The sequence below is a fragment of the Pituophis catenifer genome, unplaced genomic scaffold (assembly GCF_029215685.1).
Source record: "Pituophis catenifer annectens isolate HBS135680 unplaced genomic scaffold, rPitCat1.0.hap2 SCAF_8, whole genome shotgun sequence".
NCBI classification, from domain to species: domain Eukaryota; kingdom Metazoa; phylum Chordata; class Lepidosauria; order Squamata; family Colubridae; genus Pituophis; species Pituophis catenifer.
In genome coordinates, this window is record NW_027256888.1 from 57,706,888 (window position 1) to 57,734,237 (window position 27,350).

A 27,350-nucleotide genomic window follows, 5' to 3' on the forward strand; every position below is an offset into this window, starting at 1 on the left:
AATTTTGATCACGTGACCTTGGGGATGCTGCAACTGTCATAAGTGTGACAAACTTTTTTCAGTGCTGTTGTAACTTCAAACGGTCACTATACAAATGGTTGTAAGACGAGAACTACCTGTAGAGGATAAAAGAAACCACTTTAAGTAACAGGATATCTTTGTGCTTCATTTGCATTGATTTTAATTGGCTCTTTATTTTAACTGACATTTTTGAAACTTTTTTTTAATATGGTGAATATATTGAAATAATTCATTTCAGATTATTTTATAAATGCAACATTTAAAAAATGTTTATTATGCATATCTCTAATTCACTGTCTTAAAATATGCTTTCCACTTTTTGTAAACTCTGTAAATACATTGTTATATTAATAATTTCACCAGAAGATTTGCATTATGTACAGCCATATTTATTGATCATGCTAAATGTTATGTTATATCCAGTATATAAGATATGTATCATACTGGGGACTATAGTAGCAAAATAATGATAATAATAATCCAACAGATTCCTTTGCTTTCAGTCCAGGTTGCTTTGCTACAGACATCAAGCACATAACAGCAGAAGTGACTGGTACATTCTATAACTAATATTTTCTCATGCTAAATCAAAGGTGAGGTCAAGGAACTTTAAGAAAAAGTAGAAACATATCACCAAAACAACAACCACATATCACAAGGGCTAGAAATGGTCCACTAAAGGTTAGGAATACATACTATAAAATCATAGAAAGGACAATGTCATGGGCACAATGACATAAAAAATAATATTGCAGAAGGAGAAGAATGGGAAGGCCGGCATCCATCAATTTGTTTTAAGTCTCTCCTACCCAAGAAATTTGGTCCCTGGAGGCCCCAGCTGTAGGATTCGGCTGACCAAACTTTCTCCCTCATTAAGTGGGGGAGGAGCCGTAGGCAGGTGAAGTTTACTGAGTACATCCAAAGCAGCAGTGAAAGAAAGAAATAAAAAAAAATACCTTTATGTACTATTTTTTTTAACCGAACCCCAGTGCCACTGTCTGCTCAGAGTGGAATTAGCTTACACTGAACAGGTTTCTGCCGTTTGTTTGTTTGTTTGTTTGTTTGAAAATGACCCTCTTATCACACCAATTTACAAAATAAGTCTCCCATAATAGAGAATCTTATTAGTAGGTCCAATGATACATTAGCATCACTTCTTGAAATTAATGGGAGCCACTCAGAACTGATAAAAAAAATGCATGACAATATGGCAATAAGATTTGGTTTGGCTAGAAGTGTTCAGTGTCTCTAATTTCACTGCCAGGACACCCCCAGGAAAATGGGTAGAAGATGTGGCCTTTAGGAAATTCTATGAAAACTTGTGCCAATGTGTGCCAGTTTTCATAGGCAATCCTCACAAGGCTGAGAAAATAAAATAATCTTGGTCATTTTTATACTGGAATTAACATAAGAACCTAAAATATGATGTGTATAGGCACTTGATTTGGATCTGGTGCATTTTTTTATTTAAACCTGTATGTAGTTTTGAATGGAGCTTCATTGAAATTCTAGAAGCAATCCTTCACTACAAATTTGCCCTTACTTATTTATTAAATTTAGGGATATTCTTGTTTCCTTGCTAAAATACAGCAATAACAAAATAATAAGATGGTAGGAGATGATGCTTTGCCTAGCTATAATGCATACCAGATTCCCTCTAAAAACCCCAACTTCTAAGACAAGATATTATTAGAAAACAACTCAAACTTAAAACTTGGTTAATGGCCTTAGGTATGTCTAATTTGCTTCATAACAGATTTAAGCTGTTCCTTTTATGCCTTCATCCTTTGGTTTCCAGCAGAAGCCATTCCTTCATTCTAAGCAGAGGGGGGTTTCCTTTGATCATCCACTTTTGGATGCCACCACTGATAAGGGAAAATGTTGGTAAAATAAAAGTATTGAAAATGATAGTTTCAGCAAAAACAAAAAAACAGAAGGAAAACAAAAACAAAAATTGCTGAAACATTTGCAGCAAGTTTGATCTTTCTATGAAGCCTTGCAATATAAGGATAAATTGCAGTCAGAGAAGTGGTTCTATTGCTTGGCCCCAGAAAAATCACCGGTTTCTGCTTCCCGGGAGGTCTCAATTACTGACAAAATACCTACTGAGTGAACACAAGTTCCTTGTACAGGGAGCGTTAGCTTGTGTTGCATTTTTCAACAGGTATTACATCTGTATGGACAACATTGCTGCTGCTATTTTTATTTAACCTTAAAAGAGAATAGGTAATTAATTGATGGTATATTATAACAAAATGGATTATCTTTTATAGCTCAGCATGGCTTACACCAGTTGATTTCAGGAAGCGCAGTAAACCTGACTTGTTGCCTTAAATTAAAAGGTACACAACCTGATTGAATTATCAGATCCTTTCTTTGCACTGCAAATCTTTTCACTTCTACTGTTAAAATGCCAAGCCACCCCACACTGGCTCAAGTGAAATTATTATTTTCTTGTTAATTAGTATTTGGGATTATTAAAAGAAAATCCTTACCCAAGAAACTGAGCACCAGAAGGCCCAACCTCGATAAGGCGACTGGCAAGACCATCTCCTTCCACCATGGGAGGCATTGTGGCGAGTCTATGGCGTTTGACCAACCGGCAAGTAACTCGAGTTGGAGCAGTGCATTTCCGAGGTGGAATAATGATTCGAAGCCCATTGTGTCTGCAACCCCGCATAGCACCACCTCGAGCATCAACCATAAAACTGACCAGAAAACTGAAAATTGGGAAGAAAAATTAGGCATGAAAATGAGTTATAATGCATGTTACAAAAATATTTCAGAAGCAACAAATTTTAAATATGTGTACTAACCATTCTCAATGATCAACATTAATATGTATATTATGTACTTATGGTTAAGCTGTAGTTAGAGCTTTTAATTAATTGCACAGATAAAAAGATCAGTAATATTTTTATTATTTTTAGGGAGTCAAACCAATTAGCATAATACTAACAAAAACTCAGTTGATTAATTTGTACAAGTTGTCCTGGATACTACAACAGAGTAACATCCAGCTCTATAACGTATGCTAATAATGTTGATTAGAAAATTGAGGCTAATATCAGAATACAATTATTAACAAAACAGAAAATATGGAAAATGGGAAGAAGTTTTCTCAGTGTCAATTTTTGTAAAAGTTGTATCCTTGCAAGGACTAAAATTTCTAGGATGTTATAAAGATGTTGGAATTCCTGCTCATATAAGGCACCTGATGCACACCTATTATTTGTCATCTGATGTTTAAATGTAATAAGAATAACACCTGAATTTGACAACTAGCAAAATATACTGTAAAATGTATGGAAATGTAGCCATGTGTGGTTTACACATTTTTCATTGGGATCTTCTTGAAATTCTGTCCCTTAAGATAAAACTAATAGGTAATATAAATATTTTGTATGAAAAACAAATACTGAATTTATTTCTTTTAAAGCATCTACTAAGTTTTGAATTTTTCCCAAGTCAATATTACATGCAAAATATAAATAAGCAAATCAATGTGGATGAAGATGAAGAACCATGATCTGCCATCTTGAAACATGCCATGCATCCTAAAGGCTTTCCTATATCTCCTCTGTGTCTTTACCCCAATGCATTGATGTTCCTCAATAACAGTAAAAAAAAACATTAGCAGTTACAATGCTCCATGTTTACAGCTACAATGTCAGTCACACTTTCTAATTTATGGTTATCAAATATACAAGAGTTAGCCTGCCCAAAGGAAAGTGGGGAGTTGCCAATTCTAGATCTTACCAAATGCAGTCGGGGGATTCAGGAAGGACATTTTATTTCTAGGTTTAAAGAGCAATGGACTGTAGACAAACAGTTGGTAGTATAAAATTGCACAGAGAACAAGCAACACAAAGTTATGGAAGAGTGCATGCACTGGTGGTTTCAACAAGGAAATAATATGTTAGCTAAAGTTTATTTATTTATTTTTTATTAAGGGTTTTGAATTGTGTTTTGGACTTGGAAGTAAGTCCCATTTTGATTAATGAAACTTAATTCCTAATAAATTTGCCTGGGATTTTCATGTTTATTTTTAAATGTATAACTCTTATCTTTTCTTAACAGTCAAAGTTATATAACTGTATGTGCTAGGCCTATATCAAAATTGCATATAGTCATATAAATCCTTGATTTAGTAATTCTTAAAACTTTCTGAATAATCCTAACAAATATTATATGACAATAACAGGATGAAAATAAATGATGCACTTGTCCCAAATATTTATACCTGTCTTTTATACTTCACTGATCCCCCAGCAAATAACATAATGTTCATAGATTCCAAAATTTTGTTAAATCTGAAAATTTCCCAAGATTCTGCTTGAAAACACCAAATCTTATACAAATCCACTAAAAAGTGACAGACATTTTGGTGCATTTCCTTTTTCAGATTATTTGTGTCATTGCAGAATATTTTATAAAATCCAAAGTCTGGAAAAGACTAGCCATAAATAGATCAATTCAATAGCTATTGGAAGAAAACACTGTGTCTCTCCTTGTGTTTTGTTTTTTAGAAGAACGTTTTCTTGCCATGAGACAAAAAGGCCTTTTTTATACTATACAAATATATTATTAAAGTCCTAAAACAATAAATCAGCAGGACGCTTTAGAATCTAATGGAAAACATATCCCTCTCCCCCACAATTTTGTAGCAAGTATTCAAGCACCCTTAAAAACTATACTCTTAGATCAAGAGAAATGCTTAAATTTCACATTTCTGGCTCATAGTCTAGATACAAGAGCCAGCTATGGATGTACATATTTTCATTTGTCAAATGATAAGACTATTCTAGGCAGAATAATTCTGACAAAAACACACACTTTACATAAATGGCATACTTTTGGATAAAGCAGAAAAGATAATATTAAAAAAAAAATCTACCAATGATTTGAGATTGTTCCAGGAAATTTCAATTTTAAACCTACAAAATATGGCCTCACAAAATAACTTTCTGGGAGGACTATCAAAAGAAAGAATAAAACTCTGCACAATTCAGCTTAGAAAAGGTATTTGAGGAGGATGGGACATATGTAAAAATATAAAAAAAGATTTATATTAATAAATATAAACTAGATGCTTTAGATGTCTAAATATGATTTTCATGCAAAGGTAACAATAGCCAATTAACTGTGGACGTGTATTTTTACTGGGGGAGATGGGAATAAAACACTCTATGCATAATAAGCTCACGTACAATAGTTAGTCAGACAAGTAGACATGCTTATCACCATAAAGATGGAAAGGACAATCTTTTTTGAAGTATTTCCACAATAACCCCATTCCAGAATTGTATTGTATTGACCATGTCAGGCAGGAAAAAGGAAGGAGCAGCAACCAGTTAGTCAAGAATGTGGAATAATTAAAGTTTGAATAATGGCCTCAGCATTTATAATCATCATCATCATCATCATCATCATCATCTTCAAACAGGGTATTTTGCATTTAAAGAAACATCAAAATGAAAAGACCATTAAAGTGCCCAATTAAAACCTAATGAGAGCAGTTTAAAAAATTGAATATAATTCAAATAGTAAAGCTGGATTTCCAGCTTATAAATATGTATAGTCAAACTTATTTTTACATACATCAGATTTTTAAAGTTTTTACTAAACGTATTAGATATGGGCATATGCATGTGAGAGCTTTTGGAAAAGCTAAAGTAGGGCTGATAGTGTGTAATCCACACACTTGAACATCACTTCTTTTTATTGACTGAATATTTAACTGAAGGTCTGATTTTGTTCCTTCAGAAATGTTTCAGAAGAAATATATTTTAAAAACAAAGTCAATTACTTTAAATCGCCAAATTCCAGTAGCCACAATTTATTTAGTTATTTATTTATTATATTTCTATACCGCCTTTCTCCCGTAGGACTCAAGGCGGTGTACAGTCAAGAAAAATATAGATACACAAACATCATAAAAATGCTAATTAAAATTATTATTATAACATAGTTTGGCCCAATTAAATAGAACCTAAAATTAAAATTAAAATTCTTGTGCAGTAGAGACATAAAAACTAAAAAGAGTGCATTTTGGTCCTTCCTACATGAATATTAGTCGATAGTTGTATTGCAATTCTATGAAACAAAACCTTAGATCAAATGGTAAATATAAGGGGATCAATCTCCTACACTAAATAATGAATGAGATCAAGGAAGTAGAAGCATCTTAAAGTGAGTAAATTAAACGGATGGTAGAAGAAAGAAGGGAAAAGGAAGTTAGCATTAACATGAAATTATATATAAGTTCACCTGCTGTTTTCATGGTCAAAATATGGAGAGGAGTGGCTGCAACAGAAGAGATAATTTAGCAAAACAAAACAAAAAAGAATGAATGAATGAATGAACAAATGAAATAAAATCAGTCAGAAAAGATCTACAAATGGAGAAGTTGAAAACATTAAGCATACAGTATGAAGAGCATATGCAGTAGCTAAAATGAAAGATACATTCCTTTGTAACCTCTCTTAAATGGTAATCTTGCCCCTAAAATAATCTAAAAGCACTTTCATATGTGGAACATTTCCTATGACTGTTCTAGAATCTAAAAAGTCAACAGATGTCAAGAATCTGCTTCCTAGCCATACAGGTAGTCTTTGACTTACAACAGTTCATTTAGTGACCATTCAAATTGATAATAGCCTTGAAAAAAGTGACTTGTGACCATTTTTCACACTTACAACCACTGCAGCATTTCCATGGTAACGTGATCAAAGCTCAGATGCTTGGCAATTGACTCATACTTATGACAGTTGCAATGTCCTGGGGTCATGTAATCCCCCTTTGCAACCTTTTGACGAGCAAAATCAATGGGGAATCCAGAGTCATTTAATAACTGTGTTACTAAACTTAACATCTGCAGTGATTCACTTAACAACTGTGGCAAGCAAGGTTGTAAAATGGAACAAAACTCACTTAACAAATGCCTCACGTAGCAACAGAAATTTTGGACTCAATTGTGGTCCAAGGACTACCTGTATTTATTGTGGACATGTTTCAGTCCACTTTGCTGGCATGCATGCATGCATGTATGCATGTATTTATGTATGTATGTATATAGTTATAGAGCTTTTATGATATCACCATTATACAGCTGGACAATAATCATTTGCATCCATATGATAAGCCAACAATGTTTTAATTAAGCATGACGTGTCTTACTAAGTTGTTCTGCATTTAAAAAAAAACAAATTATAAAAAAAGAACAAAGGACAACTTTGCAGCAGCAAATTGCAAAGACCTTAACAGTGACTGCACAGATAACTTATAGCACAATTCTATCTGTGTCTGCTAAAAATTTAAAGTTTGATTAAGTTCAATTAATTAATTAATCAATTAAGTTCAATTAAAGCCACCACAAGATAACTTTATATGTTGCAACTTCTCGATTTAGTGGATATTAGTGAAAGTGGATTTAGAAAAATTATCTTCAATCTTACATCCCTTTTTAAATATTAATTCCCCCCCCCCAATTTTCTCACTAGTATTATTTAATTACACATATCACTTCCTTTTCAGGTTATGATAATCTGAAAATATTTTGCATTTAGTTTTCCAAGTGTTTTTTCTCCAAATTTTTTTAGTTCAAATGCTGTCACTATTTCCCTGATCATTTTCATTCTAGGTTTATTGCAACATATGATTTTCCTGTTCGTAGAAAAGAGGAACAAAATTTTCATTTTTTTTTCCATGGTGCTGATCTAAAATTAACAAATATGTCATATATACTTTGTTCACTTATCTGACAAGACTAACTTTAAAAAAAGTTTTAGAAACTTTATAAATATATTACTACTTTGTAAATTTATTGGATTGACTGCTAGGTCCTGTTTCTTATCAATCTTTGTGAAGATACTGTATTAGGTGAAAGCAAGAAATATCATTTACCTTGTTAGCAATGATCCAATATCCTTTTTGGAAGACAGGCAGCTAAGAATAACAACTCTAATTATTTGTCAATTTTAAGTACTGGTCCCTCCATATACCTCCCACCAAAAAAAGAAGAAAAAAGAAAGAAAAAACAACTAATCAAAATTAGAAAATTTTCTATGAAAGTAATTGGTGGGCTAATTTTTCTACAACTAAATATATTCAAAAAAGTGTACACTATTTGAAATTTACTATTATAATAACTATTATAGATCCATATGTCTATGTTGTCTATGTTGTTACAAAACACTGAATTAGGATCTCAGCCCAGAATCCTCTTGCAAGAAAGAACTGACCAGGAATATCTGTATAATAGACCGTGCGTATATTTTCATGTATATGGACAGATTACATGGACAAAGCTGATGCATAAACAGCTTGTTATAAACTATAGACTACAATTCAAAAAAGTGAAAGACAATACTGTAGAAGCAATCCCAGTCTAGCTATAATATACTAATTTTATACATTTTAATGATGAATTTTAATATACGTATAAAGTATACTATATGAATTCTAGTTAAATACTTTAAAAAATGTTCTTCTCCCATAGAAATAACTAACTTAAGACAGCATTGAATTTTTAATTGAATACATAAATCACTTGAATACATTAAATTTATATTCATGTTTCTTATTCCATATCCTTCAAAATATTTTCTATGTATCTTTTCCAGTATGTTAACACTAAATATGCATAGAAAAGACTTGCTAGTAGAAAGGCTGGCTACTGTCATGCTGTTCTAGGAGAAAACCAAGAAACTGTTCACATTCAGCATATGTCAGTAATGCTTTTGCCCCTAAGCTTTGCTGTCAGTCATTTCAAAGCAGGCATTTGTCTTAAATTGATTATAAGGGCATAGCTGTTAACAAAATGTGCAAGATATCAACTTGGAATTGGTAATATAAACAATGTAAATGAGTTTTGCCCCACAAATGGTTCCAATATTTAGGTGAATATGAAGATTTCTTACAAGTCTGTTTAAAAGGCCATGGGGATATTTGCTTCTCACAATCCCCCACCTCCAATATTTGGTGAAAACTTACCATTAAATTAAATGTTTTATCACACACTACTCATAAACATGTTTTTTTTTATTTTAAAAAACTTTAGCTTAAAATATATCTTTTAACTTTTTTTGTGTTTAAATCTCATTCTAAAAGTTGGCATTGTGATACTTATACTAAAACACAATAAGAACGGGTTTCATTTTCACTTCATTAGCGAGCGGTTTCTCCTCCACACAGATGTGGATTGTAAAGTTACTTTATCAGCTGAAGTGAAAAAAAGTTGGTTTGGTTTCAAGAACTTTTAATAGCTGCTGAATTAGAACCATGCATTTTTAACCTTATCCTTTTTGTTCCTATTCACCTTGCTTCACTGACCCTTCACCTTATCATGACACCTGTCCATGTCTACACAATGCTACTAAGCACAATAGGGATCCTATGGATGAAGTTAATTGGTATAACTTTCTTGACAAATAAAAGCTTATATCTGAAACATTTATCACATGTAGGATGCTTCTAGATATTCAGAGGATGGAATCAGAGATGGTATTCAGCCGGTTCGCACGGGTGGCGGAAATTTGGCCAAGGTCGCTGAACTGGTCCACACCCCTGAACCAGTCCCCTGGTGGCCACTCGCCCCATCCATGTTCGTTGCTGCCATATTCTTTGTGCACGCGCATCCCATTGCCTTGCAAGTCCAATGGGATGCGCATGAGCGAAGATTTTTCCGTGATCTCTGGTACTTTTTGGCGGCCTGCAGGAGGCTTCTTTGCCAGCCGCTTTCCAGCAGCAGTAGCTGGCTGGGGGCCATCGAAAACTCCAGTCAGGTTGCCTTCTGGTCTCTGGACCAGCTGCCACGGAAGGTAAGCAACCCGAACAAAGAGGCGGTGGTAGGGGAGGAAGCGAGGCTAGAGCCGGGGCCACTAAAGGAGGGAAACAGGAGCAACTGGCAAAGGGAAAACGGGGGTAAATAGGTGGAAATTCCAAAAATTTTCCTACCTTTTCCTGTGGGCATGGCTAGGTGGGGGAGTTATGTGACTGAGTGGGCATGGGCGTGAGTGACGTCAAATTGGTCATGCCCATTCAGTCACATACCCCCCTTAACCACGCTGACCGAACCAGTAGTGAAAATTTTTGAAACCCACCACTGGATAGAACCTATATCGTACAAGTCCACTGAGTTTAGTTCACTGTTATTTTGAATGAAGATGTTTTAAAACAAGGGTCTCCAACCTTTCTGGCTTTGCAGACTGGCAAGTTGCAGAGAAGGAATTGTTCCGCGGAAGCAGTGGGCATGCACGCTCATGTGTGCAGCTCCATTTGAGCAATAGGTGGGTGGGTGCGTCCCCTGCTCAAACAAATGTAGCTTCGTGTGCGGCCGCGAGTGCCTGCTGCTTGCACAAATGGAGTTTTCCATGTGACTGCAATGACCCGCCACTTGCACAAATGGAGCCACATGGGCTTGCACACTGCTTGCACAGCTCAGTTCCAAACAGGCTGCAGGCCAGTACCAGGCCATAGCCCCGAGGTTGAGAACCCCTATCTTAAAGAATTGTCTCATGGTACTTTGTGTTGAAATTTAAATTTAAAAATTGATCTGATCAAACCTGGTAGAATAATTAATATCACATCCACAAGTATTACAGCAAAAGAGCAATAAATCTGGATACCATTTATTAGCTAGCATAAAACTGTACCGTTCCTATCGACAATTTAACTCTAAATATTTTCATTATCTAAAATTCTATAAATTGTGAAACATAATCTGACACAATAACAATACCACGTAATTTCAGAAATTAATAAAAATATTTAGAAGTTTGATGTCTGCCTTGTTCAAATTATTGATCTAAATCCATTTCAAACAGGTTTAAATGGGATGATCATAAGAAATAATGTTTTGTAACCATAAAGCCATTATGATAAGAAAGGCTTTTCAACATTTTTAAGGAAGACGTCATGACAAATATGATTGAAATTCAAAGTATGGTTGAAGATTTAAGATTATTATTATTTTTCATTAATGAAATAAGTTAATAAAAAAATACATCCAAAGAAAAAATTAGTATAGATTACTTACCCAGAATGAATAGGGCTAGCAGAGAGAGTTATGTTGTCCAGATTATCAGGACTCCAACTTAAACGATATGAATTTCTTTCACCTTCTTTAGTTAATGCAGCTATCTGGAAGAGCAGAGAAATATGTTTTTTCTTTGCAATGTCTCTAATCAACCCATTAAAATGTTTCTACATTTGGATAAAATATAGATTATTTTAAATTATTAAAACTCATGAGATAGAGTACTAGGAAAAAAATTAATTGTATTGAGTGATTACAATAACCTTAGAGTTGCAATACAATACCTTTCATGACTACTTGCAGTTTACTCCTAGGTAAATGTATACAAGACTTCAGAAAAGTCAACATTTTTAGAAGTATCAATTTTAATGTAAATTTGTTTTTTTAATATTCTAGTATTCTATTATTTCCTATCTAATATTATTCTAATACTCCTTTTCAAATCCCTTTCTGCACAACAAGGATTATTATAAAGCTATATATTGATTAGAACTGAAAAATAATCTGAGACACCTTACCTGGTGACTTGGAATAATGACAGTGTCATCGATCATAGTGCTGTCCCTCAAGTACGAGGTATGGCTCAGTGTACGGGACCTGTCTGAACTGAAGGATCGCAGGCTGGTAGATTGGTATTTGGGCAACATTTTCAGCAGTTGCGATGGAGTGGTGTAGATAGGATTATGAGCAAAAGCACAGGGGTGAAAAAAGCATGCTATTAGCAAATAGTGTAACTTCCAGGGGAAATTATTTTAATATACCCTCCATTATTCCTTGGAGTTTGTTATGTTTCTGGGTTTTCTGTTCCAATACAAATGAACAGAACCACAACATGTTCAATGTTCTGTTTATGAATACATCATGCATGCTGTGTGACTAATCAGTCCTACATGTTTTTTTTTTCCTGATAGAAAAATCCATTATTTGTCTTTCAAAATGTGAGGGAATTTTTCTAGAAGAAACGTAGGCAGAATCCCCTGGAAGGTACATAGATAATGGCCAGCCAACTGCTGTTACTACAGCGCAAGATTCTTCTTTTATATGCCAACAGCATTTAAAAATTTGCAACCACAACCACTACTTATCTCTCTCACACACAGACAAAACTATAGAAAACCATTTGCTGAAGCAATGAGAGATGCAAAGCAAAAAAAAAAGTGACTTACACACAACTAAAGTCTGAGCCTTATTGCCCTAGGCTTTGTCAAAACCAAACTACAAATATAATAAGCCCTCTATGATTTTCACATAATTATAGAATATGTATTTCAGATATCGATTTTGACATTTCTGCCATTGGAGTAATTACCAGATGATAATTCTCATTTTTCTAATTTCCTGAAATCATTGCGAACATAAGGTTTCAAATACTGATAAGCATTAAAATATTACCTAAGCAACACAATTTACTACTTCATCATGCTGAACTATACAAATTCTTCAGGGCTACATACAAAGCAAAATATCGCATAAATTGTAGAAAATACGTATAAAGCTTCTATTTTAATATTTCTTATACTGCATCAGTTGGCCAACTCTGCAGCCAGTAATACGTATGATCATCCTTCTAATTTTGATTAAATGAAACTAAACAGAACTATATTTTAATAAGTGGATTCATTTCTGAGACAACAGAACACAATTCATGTTCATGGAACCAAGTTTTCTTTTTTCTTTCCTCATCTCTCACTCCAGCATATTGGACAGCATATGGGAAACTGCTGCTAACATAAATCACATTTTCCCCTTATGTAATAAAGCCAGCTAAATAAGTTTAGAATGGCAAATTTGAAAACAATCTGACTAGAGCCAATGCAAAGTGTAATTATTCTCTTATATTCATCATTTTTTCTCTGAAATATTATTTTGTAACAAAAGAATATTAAACAGGAGTAATAGTGTGGCTTATTACATCACTGTGGCTAATTCCAGTCAGAAATCGTAGGGAGAAAGGATTATTTTTTTTCTGTCCCATGCTATGATCCTAATATAGTCAACGAGTCCCCATGACTTTCTGCTCTTCTTTAAAATGAAAGATATGAACCATTTCTGATCATTGTTCCTAAATATATAAAACTTCGATAGGCAGTTAAATTGCCTGTGATAACATTTACCCTTTAAATAAGCAAATTCGAGCCCATTTTTTATATTTCTCTAAATTCTAGAAGCAGTAACATAAATGGTTTGGAAAAGATTTTATAGCCCAAATCCATTACTTCTCTGTTAATGATGTGTTCCAATAAGTTACAAGCATTTACACATAAGGACTTTATAAAATTAAAATTGTGAGCTTGGTTCTTCGGCTTTGAAACGGAGATGAGCACCGTCCTCTAGAGTCGGGAACAACTAACACATCTGTGCAACGGAAACCTTTTAGTGGTTTCCCTCGCACATAGTGGTAGTAAAACAAAGCCCATAGTATTTGTTTGATACATATTATAATATGGGAAATGTAGGGATTCTTAGTATAAAATAGGGATTTTGCCACTACAAAGATAGTAGAAATTTGTGATGAATTTGGAGAAAAAAAGAAAGTGCCGTCTTCTTTAGATACAAAATTAAGAATGCACTATTGTCATACTTAGAAGCTGCCAAAAGGTTGGCAGTTCAGCAGTTCGAATCCCTAGTGCCGCGTAACAGGGTGAGCTCCCATTACTTGTCCCAGCTTCTGCCAACCTAGCAGTTCAAAAGCATGTAAAAAATGCAAGTAGAAAAAAAAGGGACCACTTTTGGTGGGAAGGTAACAGTGCTCCGTGCGCCTTTGGCGTTTAGTCATCCCAGACACATGACCACGGAGACGTCTTCAGACAGTGTGGCTCTTCGGCTTTGAAACACAGATGAGCACCGTCCCCTAGAGTTGGGAATAACTAGCACATATGTGCAAGGGGAACCTTTACCTTTACTTAAGGTAAATTTGATCTGACAGAAAAACCTTCTTTCTATTATTTTGTCTTCTTCAAAACTCTCTAATATTTTATCAATATCTTTCTTCTTTACAACCCATGGACTTTCCAGCTTTGAGGCAGCACAAAATAAGAACATAATTTACTCCTGCACTGACCCAAGGATTTTTTTTTTCATCAGTCATCAATGTTTTCCCAAAGAATTCATTCTTATTCCTCCATACACAGAGCAAAACATACTTTCTCTTCATTCTATTATTTTTTAATCTATTTTTATACACTTCATTTAGTTAAGAAAAGTAAAAATATCAGAACAGAAAATGGCCACAAAGAACAGTATCATAGTATAGTCCTATCACTTCCCCCTGTAAGAAGTAATTTAGCTAGTAGTAATAAGCATTCGCATTGTGGCATTTTCTAAAGCTGATTTTCAATTAGCACTTTTCTAGATGTCATTATGGAGTGTATTAAAACTTTGGTTGAACTAATTACTATCTGTAGTCAGAACAGATTTTAGTTGTCCTGTAAACTTCAAAAACCCTAAAAAGCTTTTCCTTGGCAAGCTTGCAAAATGGAATTTGCGGGGGGGGAGGGGGGGAGGGGAATGATGGATGCCATGAGAGAGAACAGAAAGCATTGCTTTCAGGCCTCATAATACCTACCTGGGCATAGTACTATTGAAAGCATAAAAAGGAAGGAAAATAGAAATAAAAAAAAAAACATGGAACACTTTTAAAGATCCTCTGAATAAAATGAAACAGCTCTTGAAATGTAGTTGTGTAGATGGATGGTAAGTATGAAATGTCCCATAGCAGAAACCAAGTGGCTTTGAGAACTAGCTTTGTTTTCTGTAATAATGATCCATTTTTAAAGCAAGGCCATTTGTCATGTAGAGGCTACATATCTACTTACTACTAAAATCTTTGGTCTGTAACCTTCATTTGCATGAAACAATGCATTACAGGGCAACATTTTTTAAATTAATAAACCTCAAATGAGCAACTTAAAGAATGCATCTAAAATCCGGGGCCCATTACACTTGTAGGGTTGACATTTGAGGAGGTCTTGAGGCTTTCTAAGCTTGGTTGTTTTCTTGTGGATGCTTCGTTATAAAACTAGGTAAGATCATCAGTGTTAATAGAGAGTGGGGTTTGCCCTCATTTTATATTATAGTGGCTCAAGTCATTAGAATATAAAATGAGAGCAACCCTCACTCCCTATTAGCACTGATGATGTTACATAGTTTGGTAATGAAACTATGTCTGCAAAAAAACAATCAAGCTCATGGTATCAATGGCCCCTCATTTCAATCCTGAGCTACAAATATTATCCTCTATTGGCTTGAAATTTGGAAAAAGTGTAGCCACTTCAGCCATAGTCACATGATCACTATTTTCCATAGTCTCTGGCAACTTCCCACAAAGAAAAGTCAATGGGGAAGTTGACAGGAAATCAGAAGTCATTCCCGCTTCCACTGTTTTTTTTTTTAACCTACCTCTTGTCACTTAGGTAAGTTTAGGTAAGTTAGTATCTCTGAAACAATGATCCAATGGGTCACAGATTGTCTAGGATTAATATGAAATTGTGGGAAGCCAATCTTGGCTGGAAATTAAAAGGTGCAATACCAGTATATCTGGAAGACATAGACTGTCTTACCTCTTATGTATTCATTGTATATAGGAGCCTGTGAAAGTGCTTAAATAAATATATTTGGGATGTACAAACATTTGAACAAGATGCTTCACAATATACAATAGCATAAACAAATCTAGAATTATTAAACTAGCTGCATCTTTTGTAAAACTCACAAAGTTGTTTTGTATATTGACTTGATCTGTCTCCACACATCTGTGCATGCAGAATCACAGTGTTTCACTGGGAAGCTGATTCTAACTAATATGCCTAAAAGTATTTAAAATGGTTATCCTAAGTAGTTTTTTCCCCTAAAGTCTTCTCCAACCTGGAGCATCTTTTAAATATCTGTGCCATGATTTGTTTTGATGTAATTTTCTTACTTGATGTGAAGGAAGGTTGACAAGGTGAAATTTTATTATTCATGTTATTCTCATCTTTTTTTAAAAAATACTAGGTAGATGTTATATTTTTTTATCCAACAGAACCTATTACAACTTATTAAACATGTAATTGTTATAAATGCTTTTCTGGTTGCACAATCGCATCTTCATTTATGAGTCTCTTTTTATTTATACAATCAAGTCAGTGTTGTACTTTCATTTTTAATAATAAAGGATAGAATTTTATTTTAAAATCCTCTGTTCTGAATATTTTTGATAATCTGCATTAAGTCTAAATTCTTAAATTAAGGCATTTACTGACACAAAAAGAAGAAACTAGTCTGTTTTTATACTGTGTGATTGCAGAGTTCTGAAATTAACATCCCTATACCACTTTGTTTTAAGAGATTAGTATTTAACTGCGTGTTTCTAATGCAAAGGACAAATACATTTTTTGAATTTACAATGCAAGAACTTCATTACACATTGTACTCCTTAGATGTTTCTTTTGTTCTATAGTGAAAAATGCTCTTTTATAATCCAATACTTAAAAAGCAAAGCTCTCAGAAACTTATAAAAGAACAAATAGACTTTTACAATTGTTACTCCTAACATCTTTTCCAGCAGTTTATTTTTCTCCTTAATGAAGCATATTTAGTTTAAATATCTTCCTGAATATTTTTTTCCTCATGCCTTGTAAGAAATAAAACAGATCTATTTCATCTCTAATAGTCATCTGCATTTTGAGCAGCTGCTCAGAAAAAAAGAATACAGATAATTGCAGTCGGAAAATTCCTGTATTGTCCACAAAGTGGTACCTGTCAGAGTGGCCTCCTTCCAGGCTGTATCTCAGGTAGTTCATGCCATCTAAGAACTGACTACTAGGTAAGGAATCATCGCCTAGTTCCTTCAGATCTTCAGGTCTCAGATATTCTCCCCCATCTCCTGTCATTGTGTCATCACCTTCATTCAATACACAAATTCCCAAAATCAGTTATCAATAGAATTCTTTTAGCGTTTGAATGAGACACATATAAAACAGACATGGTTACTGTCACTCTTGAAGCACAGCAAGCACAAAGAGTTAATATATCTTGAGGAAACACTAGTCAGTTTCATAGGATTAAATTAATATAACCTCTCTAAAAATAACATAATCATTCGTCTTGTGTCAGGGTGAATAGTATTAGTAGGACTAATTTCATGAGTTTTACTTCATTTCTTCAACTCAGTGGGATTCTGGAAGAATCTCTGAATATTTTCAATATAAAAAAGGGATGTTGTGTCTCTATAAATCTATAAATCAAAAATGATATGACAATAATGACTGAAATATGGCATATAGTGTTATAATACCATAATCATTATTATGGGTTCTGTGACATATTTCCGTATTTCCTAGCAGCGTAACAGTTACATACTACATGCATTTTCTGGGAAATTAAAATAATCTCACTGAGAACTCGTTAATATTCCTGGTTTGATGTGATAATCATATTATCTTCTTGCCCATCAAGTAACTGGTGTTAATTAACAGCTAAGTAGGGCATTATCTTAAAGACAGTGAAGATATTTCTATATTGGAAACATTACAGAAAGTAGTAGCTCTGGATTTGGGTATCTACTTTCACTCATTGTATAGTGTTGTTCTTCATATAAATTTTGTAACCATAGTTACAATTCAGCTCAAAGTTTTGAAAAAATATTACCCTACTGCTTTAAAGAGTAATGTTGTCTGGCTAAAGACTCAGAGAATTAGGAGTTAAGTAATTGCAGATGAACATCATATCTTGTTAGTCATGTATAACTCTGAAAGCACATCAGGAAGCTAGGAAAATAAAAGCCCGAACATCTGCTTTTACTTCATGATGAGAAGTGAGGTTGTCAAAGGCCACAGCCTACAAATGTCCATGTGGATCTTTTGAAAAGCAATAAATTTAGGAATTGTCTACATTAAATAAATGCATTGCATATTCTAATATTTTGCATGTGACAACTAGAATTTTTAAACTATTTTTCTGAAAATCTCAATAATGGGAATCGCTACTGTACCTGCTGTAATGCCAAAACTGCTTAGAAAATCCTGATATATAAGAAATGTGATGGTGTCTCATTTTGTTTTAAATTAATAACATGAAATTATAGGATTATTCAAGTTTAATTGTAAGATTGGCACATTCCCAAAATGGTAACTCAAATTCATATTAGTAATATTTTAAGCTATTTTTCTCCATTTGGAGAACAGAGGGTGGGACAAACTATGAACATGCTACAGATGCAAATCAAATTTAATGTCTAAGTGTTAGGTGCTCAAATGTATTTTTAAACAAGGAAATCATTTAAGCTAGATTAAAAATATTTTCTTTGTTCTCCAATGGTTGTTTCCACAGTACCTGCATCACTAAAGGCTTCCTCGTCAGTGGAATGGTCATAATCAGAATGTTTTAAAGCTGCATAATACATACATTAATTTTAGGGGAAATTGTTTACTAAGGAACATATAAGGAACAAAGTTACACTATAGGCAATCCTCATTTAGTGACCACAATTGCTTCCAGGGACTCAGTCATTAAGCAAAGCAATTGTTAAATGAAATTACTTCTCCACACTATACTTATGATTTTATTTCAGCCTTCAGTGTGAAACTGTCAGATCTTGTCAGTTTTAGGCAGCAGCTGCAAGCAGAAGTTTCTAGCCAACCAATTAAGGTCACTGAAGTGAGTTTGTTACTTGCAGTTAGCACAATGAGGGATGTACCACACTGCTGAGAAAAGCAGCTCAGGAACAGGATAGGGCAACACATTAGGGATAGGATAACACTATGATACAATGCTGACTGTAACGGTGAACACACAACTGAAAAACAGACACCGTGAAGGTCTTCAATACAGGCATTGTTCACAAAGTTACATTGTCATTACCTTCAAAAAGTCATGTTTGAGACAGTTGCTAAATGAGGATGACCTGTAATATGCTTCATTTGAAAATCATGCTGTACATAAACTATATGATCCATTTTGAGAACACATTAAGGAACAACAATGTGTCTATGCTTGCAGGTAGTTCACACTAAGGAAACTGGCATTGGGATAACTGATTTCCCCAAAATCGATACCCGTTAGTACCTCTGAATCAGTATTGTCTTCCTTTCCCAATTTTGCATGCCATAGCCCAGGGACTTCTGAAATAATAGTAATTGGCTTCCAAATGGCAACAAAACCTTTTGTAAACACAGAAATGTGGTGCAATTTTGTTTGCCTAGTTGTGCCAGCCATTTTAAAGCCAATTATTGTCACTATGGGTGCTGCTACTATCGCCCAGCCTATTCAAAACGTTACAGACATTTTACTTAATCACAAACATGTCTACAGCTGAATATGTGTGTGTGTGTGTGTGTGTGTGTGTGTGTGTGTGTGTGTGTGTGTGTGTAAATTGGTACATTTTTCAATTTATATTTCTATTTTCAGTAAGATATAAGTACTTTAACTTTTCTACAACTTTAGTAACTACCCATGATGAAAACAGTAAATACATTTTATAAATACATACCAGTGGTGGGTTGCCCCCAGTTCGCACCGGTTCTATAGAACCGGTAGTAAAACCGGTGGGAGGCTCCCCTCACTGATCCTGATGTCATCAAAACGCTTCTGCGCATGCGCAGAAGAGTGCAGACACGTGCAAGCGAAGTGGCCCCGTTGCGAACCGGTAGTAAAGGTAAGTAGAACCCACCCCTGATACATACATTAACAAACCAAGTGGTTCATAATGAACTCACCTTCCTCATCAGAAACATCCAAAATTTCAGTCATAGTCTCAGGTACGTTGAGCTTGTGCTTTTCGGTGACGGTCTGTAATAAGAAAAAAGAAAGGTCATTTGTTTGTCTACATGATTACAGAAAAGAAGATTGTGTTTAAATTCCACTCTTTTTTTAAACAAACGTATTAATTGGTGAGATGCCCGATTTTCAGATACTCAGCTGCCTATGCATAAAGCCACACCAAAAAGATATTCAAGCTGGCAGTAAATTTGTTCAAATATGACATTTTCATGTCAACAGTAAATTCTTTTCCTAAACAGCAACTCTTTGGACTTCATTTTAAGAATCGTTTGCAATTTCTTTATTTTATTTTTTTAATAATGTTTAAGAATCATGTTTGCATCTACTATTAAAAGGACTAGATTAGTTTTGCTAAATTATTTGTAAATAGTAGGCTTCAGTATGCTCCACTGAATAAGCTTGAGGGGTAGAGAACCAAATAATTTCAATATTTTAAAATACTAACAATTATAAGATGAAGAACATTTCTGTTTTTAACCCATCTACTTCTGCCTCAAATTCCTTGATTGTACCAAAGTCACTATCATTTCTAAGCTTGATCTCTAATAAATCCAAACTCACTTTCATATTTGATGTAAATATGAAAATAGCCTTACTAACTAACTAGAGTAACTAAATATAATGTGCGAGATGGAATCAAAACTTTAACAGGGATATAGAATTGTCTCTTCTTAATTAATAAATAAAATATTCAAAGTAAGCAATGAATGAAGCACCTAATAAATACATCTAAAGTATGATTTAACCAAATCTGTATTACCTTCCTAGTTACAAAATGTTTGTTCACTTCTTCTTTGCAATATGAAAATCTTTCTATAATCAGGGTACAGAACCTGTACTGTTCCTATACTGCCACAGGAACCCTCCCCCAATATCAGAAAGAACAGATAATGAAAGCCGACCCAAATAAGTAAATATTAAAGACAATGCACAATTGACATGAAATTTAACTGGAAATGTTTGTAGATCTATAGAAAAGGCATAAAATTCCAATATCACAGTGAACTATGTTTTAATACATTTATGAATATGCTTAACACTTCTCCGTATGGATATGCCGATAAGTACTGAATTACAGTGGACATAATTAATGTATCCCTTTTAAAAGATACCTCAAATAAACAAAACCAGATTAAAAAATGGAAAAAATGTCTGCTGTACTCACAGTTGTAGTGGTGATTACTTCCTCTGTTACAACCTTTAATGTATCTACCACTGAGATGTATCCCAGACGCTTAGCAATCGCTAAGGCAGTGTTGCCATTCTGAAGGAGGAGAGAAGGAAAAGGAATACTGTGATATGAACCAATGAGATCACACCCAGAACTAAATGAACCAACATTTCCATCCAAAATAAGTCATTCACTATGGAAAAACCCTTTGCAACTTTGCTCAGACTATAGCAGCAATTGCCATAGAAACATAAACTCAGAACATCTGTCTGCTATACTGTATTTTTTTAAAGTGCACACTTTTTAATAATTTAACCCACAGCTTTCTGTATCTCATTAATTTTTTTTATTTGCTACATGTGTTTTTGCATAATTTTGACAATAAGCTTTGAATTGGCAGTGATTTTGATAATAGTATTAATAGAACCCAGATACAGCAGGAATTTAAGAGGTAAGTTTAAGTATATTTTAAACATGTTTTTATACATTCTTTCATTTAAAAAAAAAACCAAACCCAAATACACAATATTCAGACTCTAAAGTGTATTTTTTTTAACTTTAGGGAAAAAATAACTAACTTTGTTTTAATTGCCAATATAGTAAGTTAATATAGAAGTGATAACTATTGTTTCCTATCTGTATTATTGTTTAGCATCGTGCCCTGTTTCCTCATTGTTAATTAAGGGAAAAAATAGTAAACATACTAGTATCACAATATTATCTAACCAATCTGAATTCCTGTAACTAATTATCCATGAATTAAAAAATTGATATATATAATCAATGTTTATAGAATGATCAGATAAAAGAAACCAACCAAATTTGGCTCTGCTGCAGGAGAATGAGTGACAAAAATATGTCTGTAGCTATAGCAATAGCAATAGTAATAGCAATACCAATACCAATAGCACTTAGACTTATATACCGCTCCATAGAGTGTTACAGCGCTCTCTGAGCAGTTTACAAAGTCAGCATATCACCCCCAACAATTTGGGTCCTCAGTTTACCAACCTTGGAAGGATGGAAGGCTGAGTCAACCTTTAGCCAGTCAGGATCGAACTCCTGGCTGTGGGCAGAGTCAGCCTGCAGTGCTGTTTTCTAGCCACTGCACCACCATGGCTCATGTGATAAAGTTCTTGTTTCACTATTACCATTGCATCATGTTATGTTTTTCAGCAGCTGCATATTTAATCATAAACTATGACAACATGCATACACTGTATGTGCAATGATATCCATTCTATAGTTTAAAGACTTCGAGCATACATGCATACCATTTTTTCTTATTAAATTATTAATTATAATATCTTTTTAGTTGACTTGTGTATCTTACTATAAGTTCTCCAAGTAGTTACATCTGATCCCAGCTGACTAATCTAATTTACTTTCTAAGACATTTTGGAGTTCAAAACGTAAAACAAATCATTGCAAGTATATGAGTAAGTACTCTACAATCTTACCGCAGTGATTGCATTTGGTTTGGCGCCATGTTGAAGAAGAACATTGATGATGTGAGTGTGACCTTGCTGAGCAGCTTGGTGCAGAGGAGTGTATCCATTCTGAAATTAGTGGTAGTTATCATGTTTAAGAATGTAAGAAGGACAAAAATCCTAAAATACAGTTATTTTAATATTCTCCTGATTTCACAGAAGTATTAATGTCAGTGATGCCAGCTGTTTTCATCAGACAGCAAACATCAATAACCAATTTTTTCATATGGCATTAATGATAGAAGGTAGGCTAACACCTATCAAATGCCTATTAGTTTTTCAAAATTAAGGTTTTAAAAAAGCAAACAATGGGTCAAAGAAAATAAGATTAAAAAGACCTTAGGTTACCATGAAATTTGATTGCTTTGGTGTTCTGTAAAATTATAAACTATATATCTTTTATTTGGGCGAATATAACTCTCTTCAAGTTGCTGATGTTTTATTTGGAGTGAAGGAAGAGAGATAGGAAAACTAAACTAAGCATTTATATGTTTTGCTCCATGTTACACATATTCTGCTTACCTACAACCCTGCAATTTTCACATAGTTTAGTCTTAAGTCTGCCAACAATATCCCTGTTAAATTCTCACTATAGTAATGTGATTGAATTTATTCTAACTTATATTGAAAAAGATTCAAATGAGCAAATAGGGAAGTGAGCAATGATAGTTTGGTGGTCATACATGTTTTGGAGCAAATTAAATTCAAAAAACCAGAATTTTAATTCTAATTTTCTTATGCATATAACCATGGACTGCTTTTCAACTCAAGAAGCAACCAGGTTTACATAATACAGAGGTAGAATAATATTAACCATATATAACAAGAAAGTGAAATTTTATGATTCTTGTACATTTAAAATTTAAACTACTTAAAACTAATTAAATTACTTATGTTTATTTATAGTACATTTTTTTTACAGTCATACAGTTGTTTTCCCCAGTAAATTTTTTCAAGCAGGCTTCTCTTTTAAGGGTTTGGCACATAATAGTGGTATGGAAAATTCAGAAATAAACACATATTTCCATAGAAGCAGCTCTACAGTCCAGCATTTTATTTCTCACAATGATAACCCTGAAGTACTTACAAACACAATATGGAGGCAAACACCTTTCCTATTGTTTTTCTCCTACAGGTGATATTTGAAAACATGCTATTGCCAACCCAGAAGTAGCCCTCGGTTAAGAACAATACTTTTCAATTCGTATACTCCATGGTTTTATACTATCTCCTTTCAAGCTATCCAGGTTAATGGCCATTACTATACTTTATAGTACAGTACAAATTACTTATGCACTATATTAGTGGTCCCCAACTCCTGGTCTGTGGACTGGTACTGGCCCAAGGCCCATAGGGAACCAGGCTGAACAAATAGTGGACAAGCATGCAAAGCTCCATTTGCGTACGTAGTAGGCCTGTGTGCAAAAACCTCCCCTCCCTCCTTTCCACCACCAGTGTGCTAAGCTGAAACGGTTAGGGTTGCTGTACTATGTGAAAAGGCCTTTTTTTGTTCATTTCAAATCTCCTTCAAATCAGCTTTTTAGATGGTCCTGATTTTTAGAGGAGAAAATATTTTCTCTATGTATAGACTTTCTCTCTACATTGAGAATTCCATACATCTCAGTCACTTCCCCCTGCTTTTTTCCCCCAAACTCAAACATTCTAACCCTTTTTTCATGCAGAAGATGTTAAAGGACTCTGATCATTTTGGCTGGTCTTTTTGGCACTTTCCCCAGTTATGTTATAATCTTTTTTAAGTGTAGCAGCCAGATCTGTACCTAGTACTTTACAGCCAGACATACTGTAGATTTGTATAATGGCATTCTGTTTGAATTTTTATGATTAGTTCCTTTCCTAAGGATCCCTGCATAAAATATGCCTTTTTCGCAGTGCTCTTTACATTGTTATGCACTGTGATGCCTAGATCTTTTTGTGTCATCAATATGTATTATCTGAGGAACTATCTCACCCACACTGCCCCACCCACACTGACAGAAGAGGCATGCTGTGGACCCCATCAGTCAAGGAATTTCAACTGGCAGGGTGCAGGAGAAAATCCTTTTCTGCCATGGTTCCTGCCTTCTGGAACATTGTGCCCCCAAGATGAGATCTGCACTCACCTTTCTGGTCTTCTGAAAGAGCCTGAAGACCTGGATTGGACAATTGGCCTGGGGCCCTAATTGGCTGTCCCCCTGGGTCATACTTCAGGTGGTTAGTGGACTGAAATAAGACCTCGCCTTCTCCTCTATGCACCTTGCCATATTTTTTAATTTTTAAGTCAATTTGAGTATTAGTATTTATTACTGTAATGTTTTATCCTGTTGTTTGTATGGGTTGTAAACTACCTAGAATCACCTCGAAGTGAGATGGGCATAATATAAGCTTAATTAATTAATAAATATGAAAGTAGACTTTACAGAACGCACTACCACTTTACACTTATTAATTTAAAATAAGTATAACACTGTACCATCTGGTTTATCATTCATAACACTTTTATTTTTAATTGAATATTTTTAGAATAGCTTTCCTCAGACTTATGCTAATGAAATGCATTAGCATTGTCATTTAGAGAAGTCCAAAATTTCAGAATTCCATGGCCATAATGATAATGATTGGCTATGCATTATTATCTGTACATACCCAAATACATTATTAATGTTGCATTATTCATAGATTACTGCATTGAAAAATGGACTCTTCTTCTTTCATATATTGCAAATTTCTTGCAAATATAATATAAATCTCTCAAATATAAATTAATATTGATGTGCTTGTTTGTAAATGAGAATGGAAGGAAACAATTAACATTTACCTTTGTCTTAGCATTGACATTAGCTCCTTGCTTCAGAAGGAAGTTCACCATCTTGATGTTTCCATAGTGACAAGCCACAATTAGTGGAGTGTAACCCAGCTAAATGAAAAGGACCCCCCAAAAGTGTAAGTAGAGAATGTGATAAGGTATTGGAAAGTTATTTTATTGTCTTGAAAGTTATTGTTTGTTATACCTTAGTCTGAGCATCTTTGTTTGCTCCATGCTTTATCAGCATATCAGCTACATTTACTTTATCTTCTTGAGCTGCTAAATGTAAAGATGTCAGTCCACTCTGAAAATTAACAACATAAGTATTTTAGTAATACAAATTAAAGAAGTAATTTATTTTACACTGTAATAATTAAAGGTATCCCCCTGAAAACTGGGACCACATTGCCTCATGGAACTCAAACCTAGCAAAGGCTGTAATGTAGTATGATATTCCTAAATATGTCATCTCAGAAGTAAGCCAAATGAAATTCAATTGGCTTTATATTCAAATAACTTCTTTCTAACAATTATAATGAAATCTTCAGACTGTCACCTCATTCATATTGTCTTTCCAATTCTTGTTATATTTTGGAGAACACAAAGGTTATAGGTAGGAACAAGACAAAAAAGAGAGAGGGAGAAAATAAAACTTGGTATTATAAAAGAATTGAACACCATGGCTAGTGGCCTCCTACACGTACTAGAGAAGAAAGGCAGAAAAAAATGAAATACTCTGCAAGCAAATAAAATTGAGATGAAATTTTGCTCTCTCTCTCTCTACTTCAGCATGGAAATCACAAAATGATCTAACAGATTTAACTGCAATTTCCAATTAACAGAGATCAGACCCACACAAACCTCTATGAATATATTATCTACTATTGATGTTATCTACTATTATCTCCTATTTAAATAGATTTAAAAAATCAAATCCTACTAACGTGGGTTTCACATGTTTTAGATAAGATATTAGCCAAGTACATTTTTACACATTTTCCTGCTTTTAATTCTCTAATATAACTTAATATTTTGTATTGATTTGTTGAATACTTAACATCATTTTCTAAACCACAGTTCAAAAATTCATTCTTAGTAGGAGGGCATTACCTTTGTGGCCACATGAATATTGGCTCCCTTCTCCAGAAGTAAGTTCACCATGTCAGAATGTCCTTCTTGAGAGGCCAAGTGAAGTGGAGTCACTCCTTGTTTGGTCAAAATGTTGGTCTCTGCTCCATAATTCAGCAGGGTTGTGGCTATCTGCATCTGATTCTTCTTAGCAGCAATGTGTAGAGGAGTATACCCATTCTAAAACCAGTTGCCTTGTATTAATATAAGTTTTAATTTCCTTTTCTTTCATAATAGCAATAGCACTTAGGCTTATATACCACTTCACAGTGCTTTACAGCCCTCTCTAAGTGATTTACAATGTCAGCATATTGCCCCCAACAAACTGGGTTCTCATTTTACCAACCTCGGAAGGATGGAAAGCTGAGTCAACCTTGAGCCGGTCAGGATTGAACTCCTGGAGTGGGCAGTGAGTTAGCCCTGCAGTACTGCATTCTAACCACTGCGCCACAGAGAATAGCCATTATTTTCTGTAGCTTTCACCTAAATAATAATATTAGCCATAGTTTCTTGCATGAAATCACAGTTGCAATCCAGGTAAGGCCACTGGTGGGTTGCTACCGGTTAGCCCCAGAACAGGCATACCGGTAGCGGCAGGAGGTTCCGCCCACCCGCTTGGATACTTCTACGCATGTGCAGAAGTGTTGCGTATTCCCAAGCGCGCATGCACCCATGAGCAAACCCGTAGTGATGGGTTTTGAAACCCGCCCCTGGGTAAGGCATATGTTGGCACTGATATTTCAAATGTCCAATCTTAATTATAGAACACATAACCTTTATTGAGAATAGTTAAATGCTTTCCTTCAAATGTATTATTCTTGATTAGAATTCATATAACTTGTATAGAACTAAAGGTGAAAATAAAGTCTTCTTTAAGAATAATTTGACATGTTGGACATATCCAGACTTTTTCTAGCAATAATATGGAGTGGTTTGCAATTG

General features: G+C 34.3%; 1 protein-coding gene across 1 annotated transcript in view; it reads right to left on the minus strand.

Moving 5' to 3' along the window:
• The window catches only part of ANK2 (ankyrin 2), a 181,699-nt gene that overhangs the window by 52,880 nt on the left and 101,469 nt on the right, over nt 1-27,350 (minus strand). Inside the window, exons 17-27 of the mRNA XM_070948372.1 lie at nt 26,391-26,588; nt 25,486-25,584; nt 25,293-25,391; nt 22,448-22,546; nt 20,982-21,080; nt 19,753-19,825; nt 16,796-16,940; nt 11,578-11,680; nt 11,060-11,163; nt 6,292-6,327; nt 2,517-2,741 (exon numbers count right to left, since the gene is read on the minus strand). Coding sequence (XP_070804473.1) covers nt 2,517-2,741; nt 6,292-6,327; nt 11,060-11,163; nt 11,578-11,680; nt 16,796-16,940; nt 19,753-19,825; nt 20,982-21,080; nt 22,448-22,546; nt 25,293-25,391; nt 25,486-25,584; nt 26,391-26,588 — 1,280 coding nt within the window. The remainder of the gene's footprint in view (nt 1-2,516; nt 2,742-6,291; nt 6,328-11,059; nt 11,164-11,577; nt 11,681-16,795; nt 16,941-19,752; nt 19,826-20,981; nt 21,081-22,447; nt 22,547-25,292; nt 25,392-25,485; nt 25,585-26,390; nt 26,589-27,350) is intronic.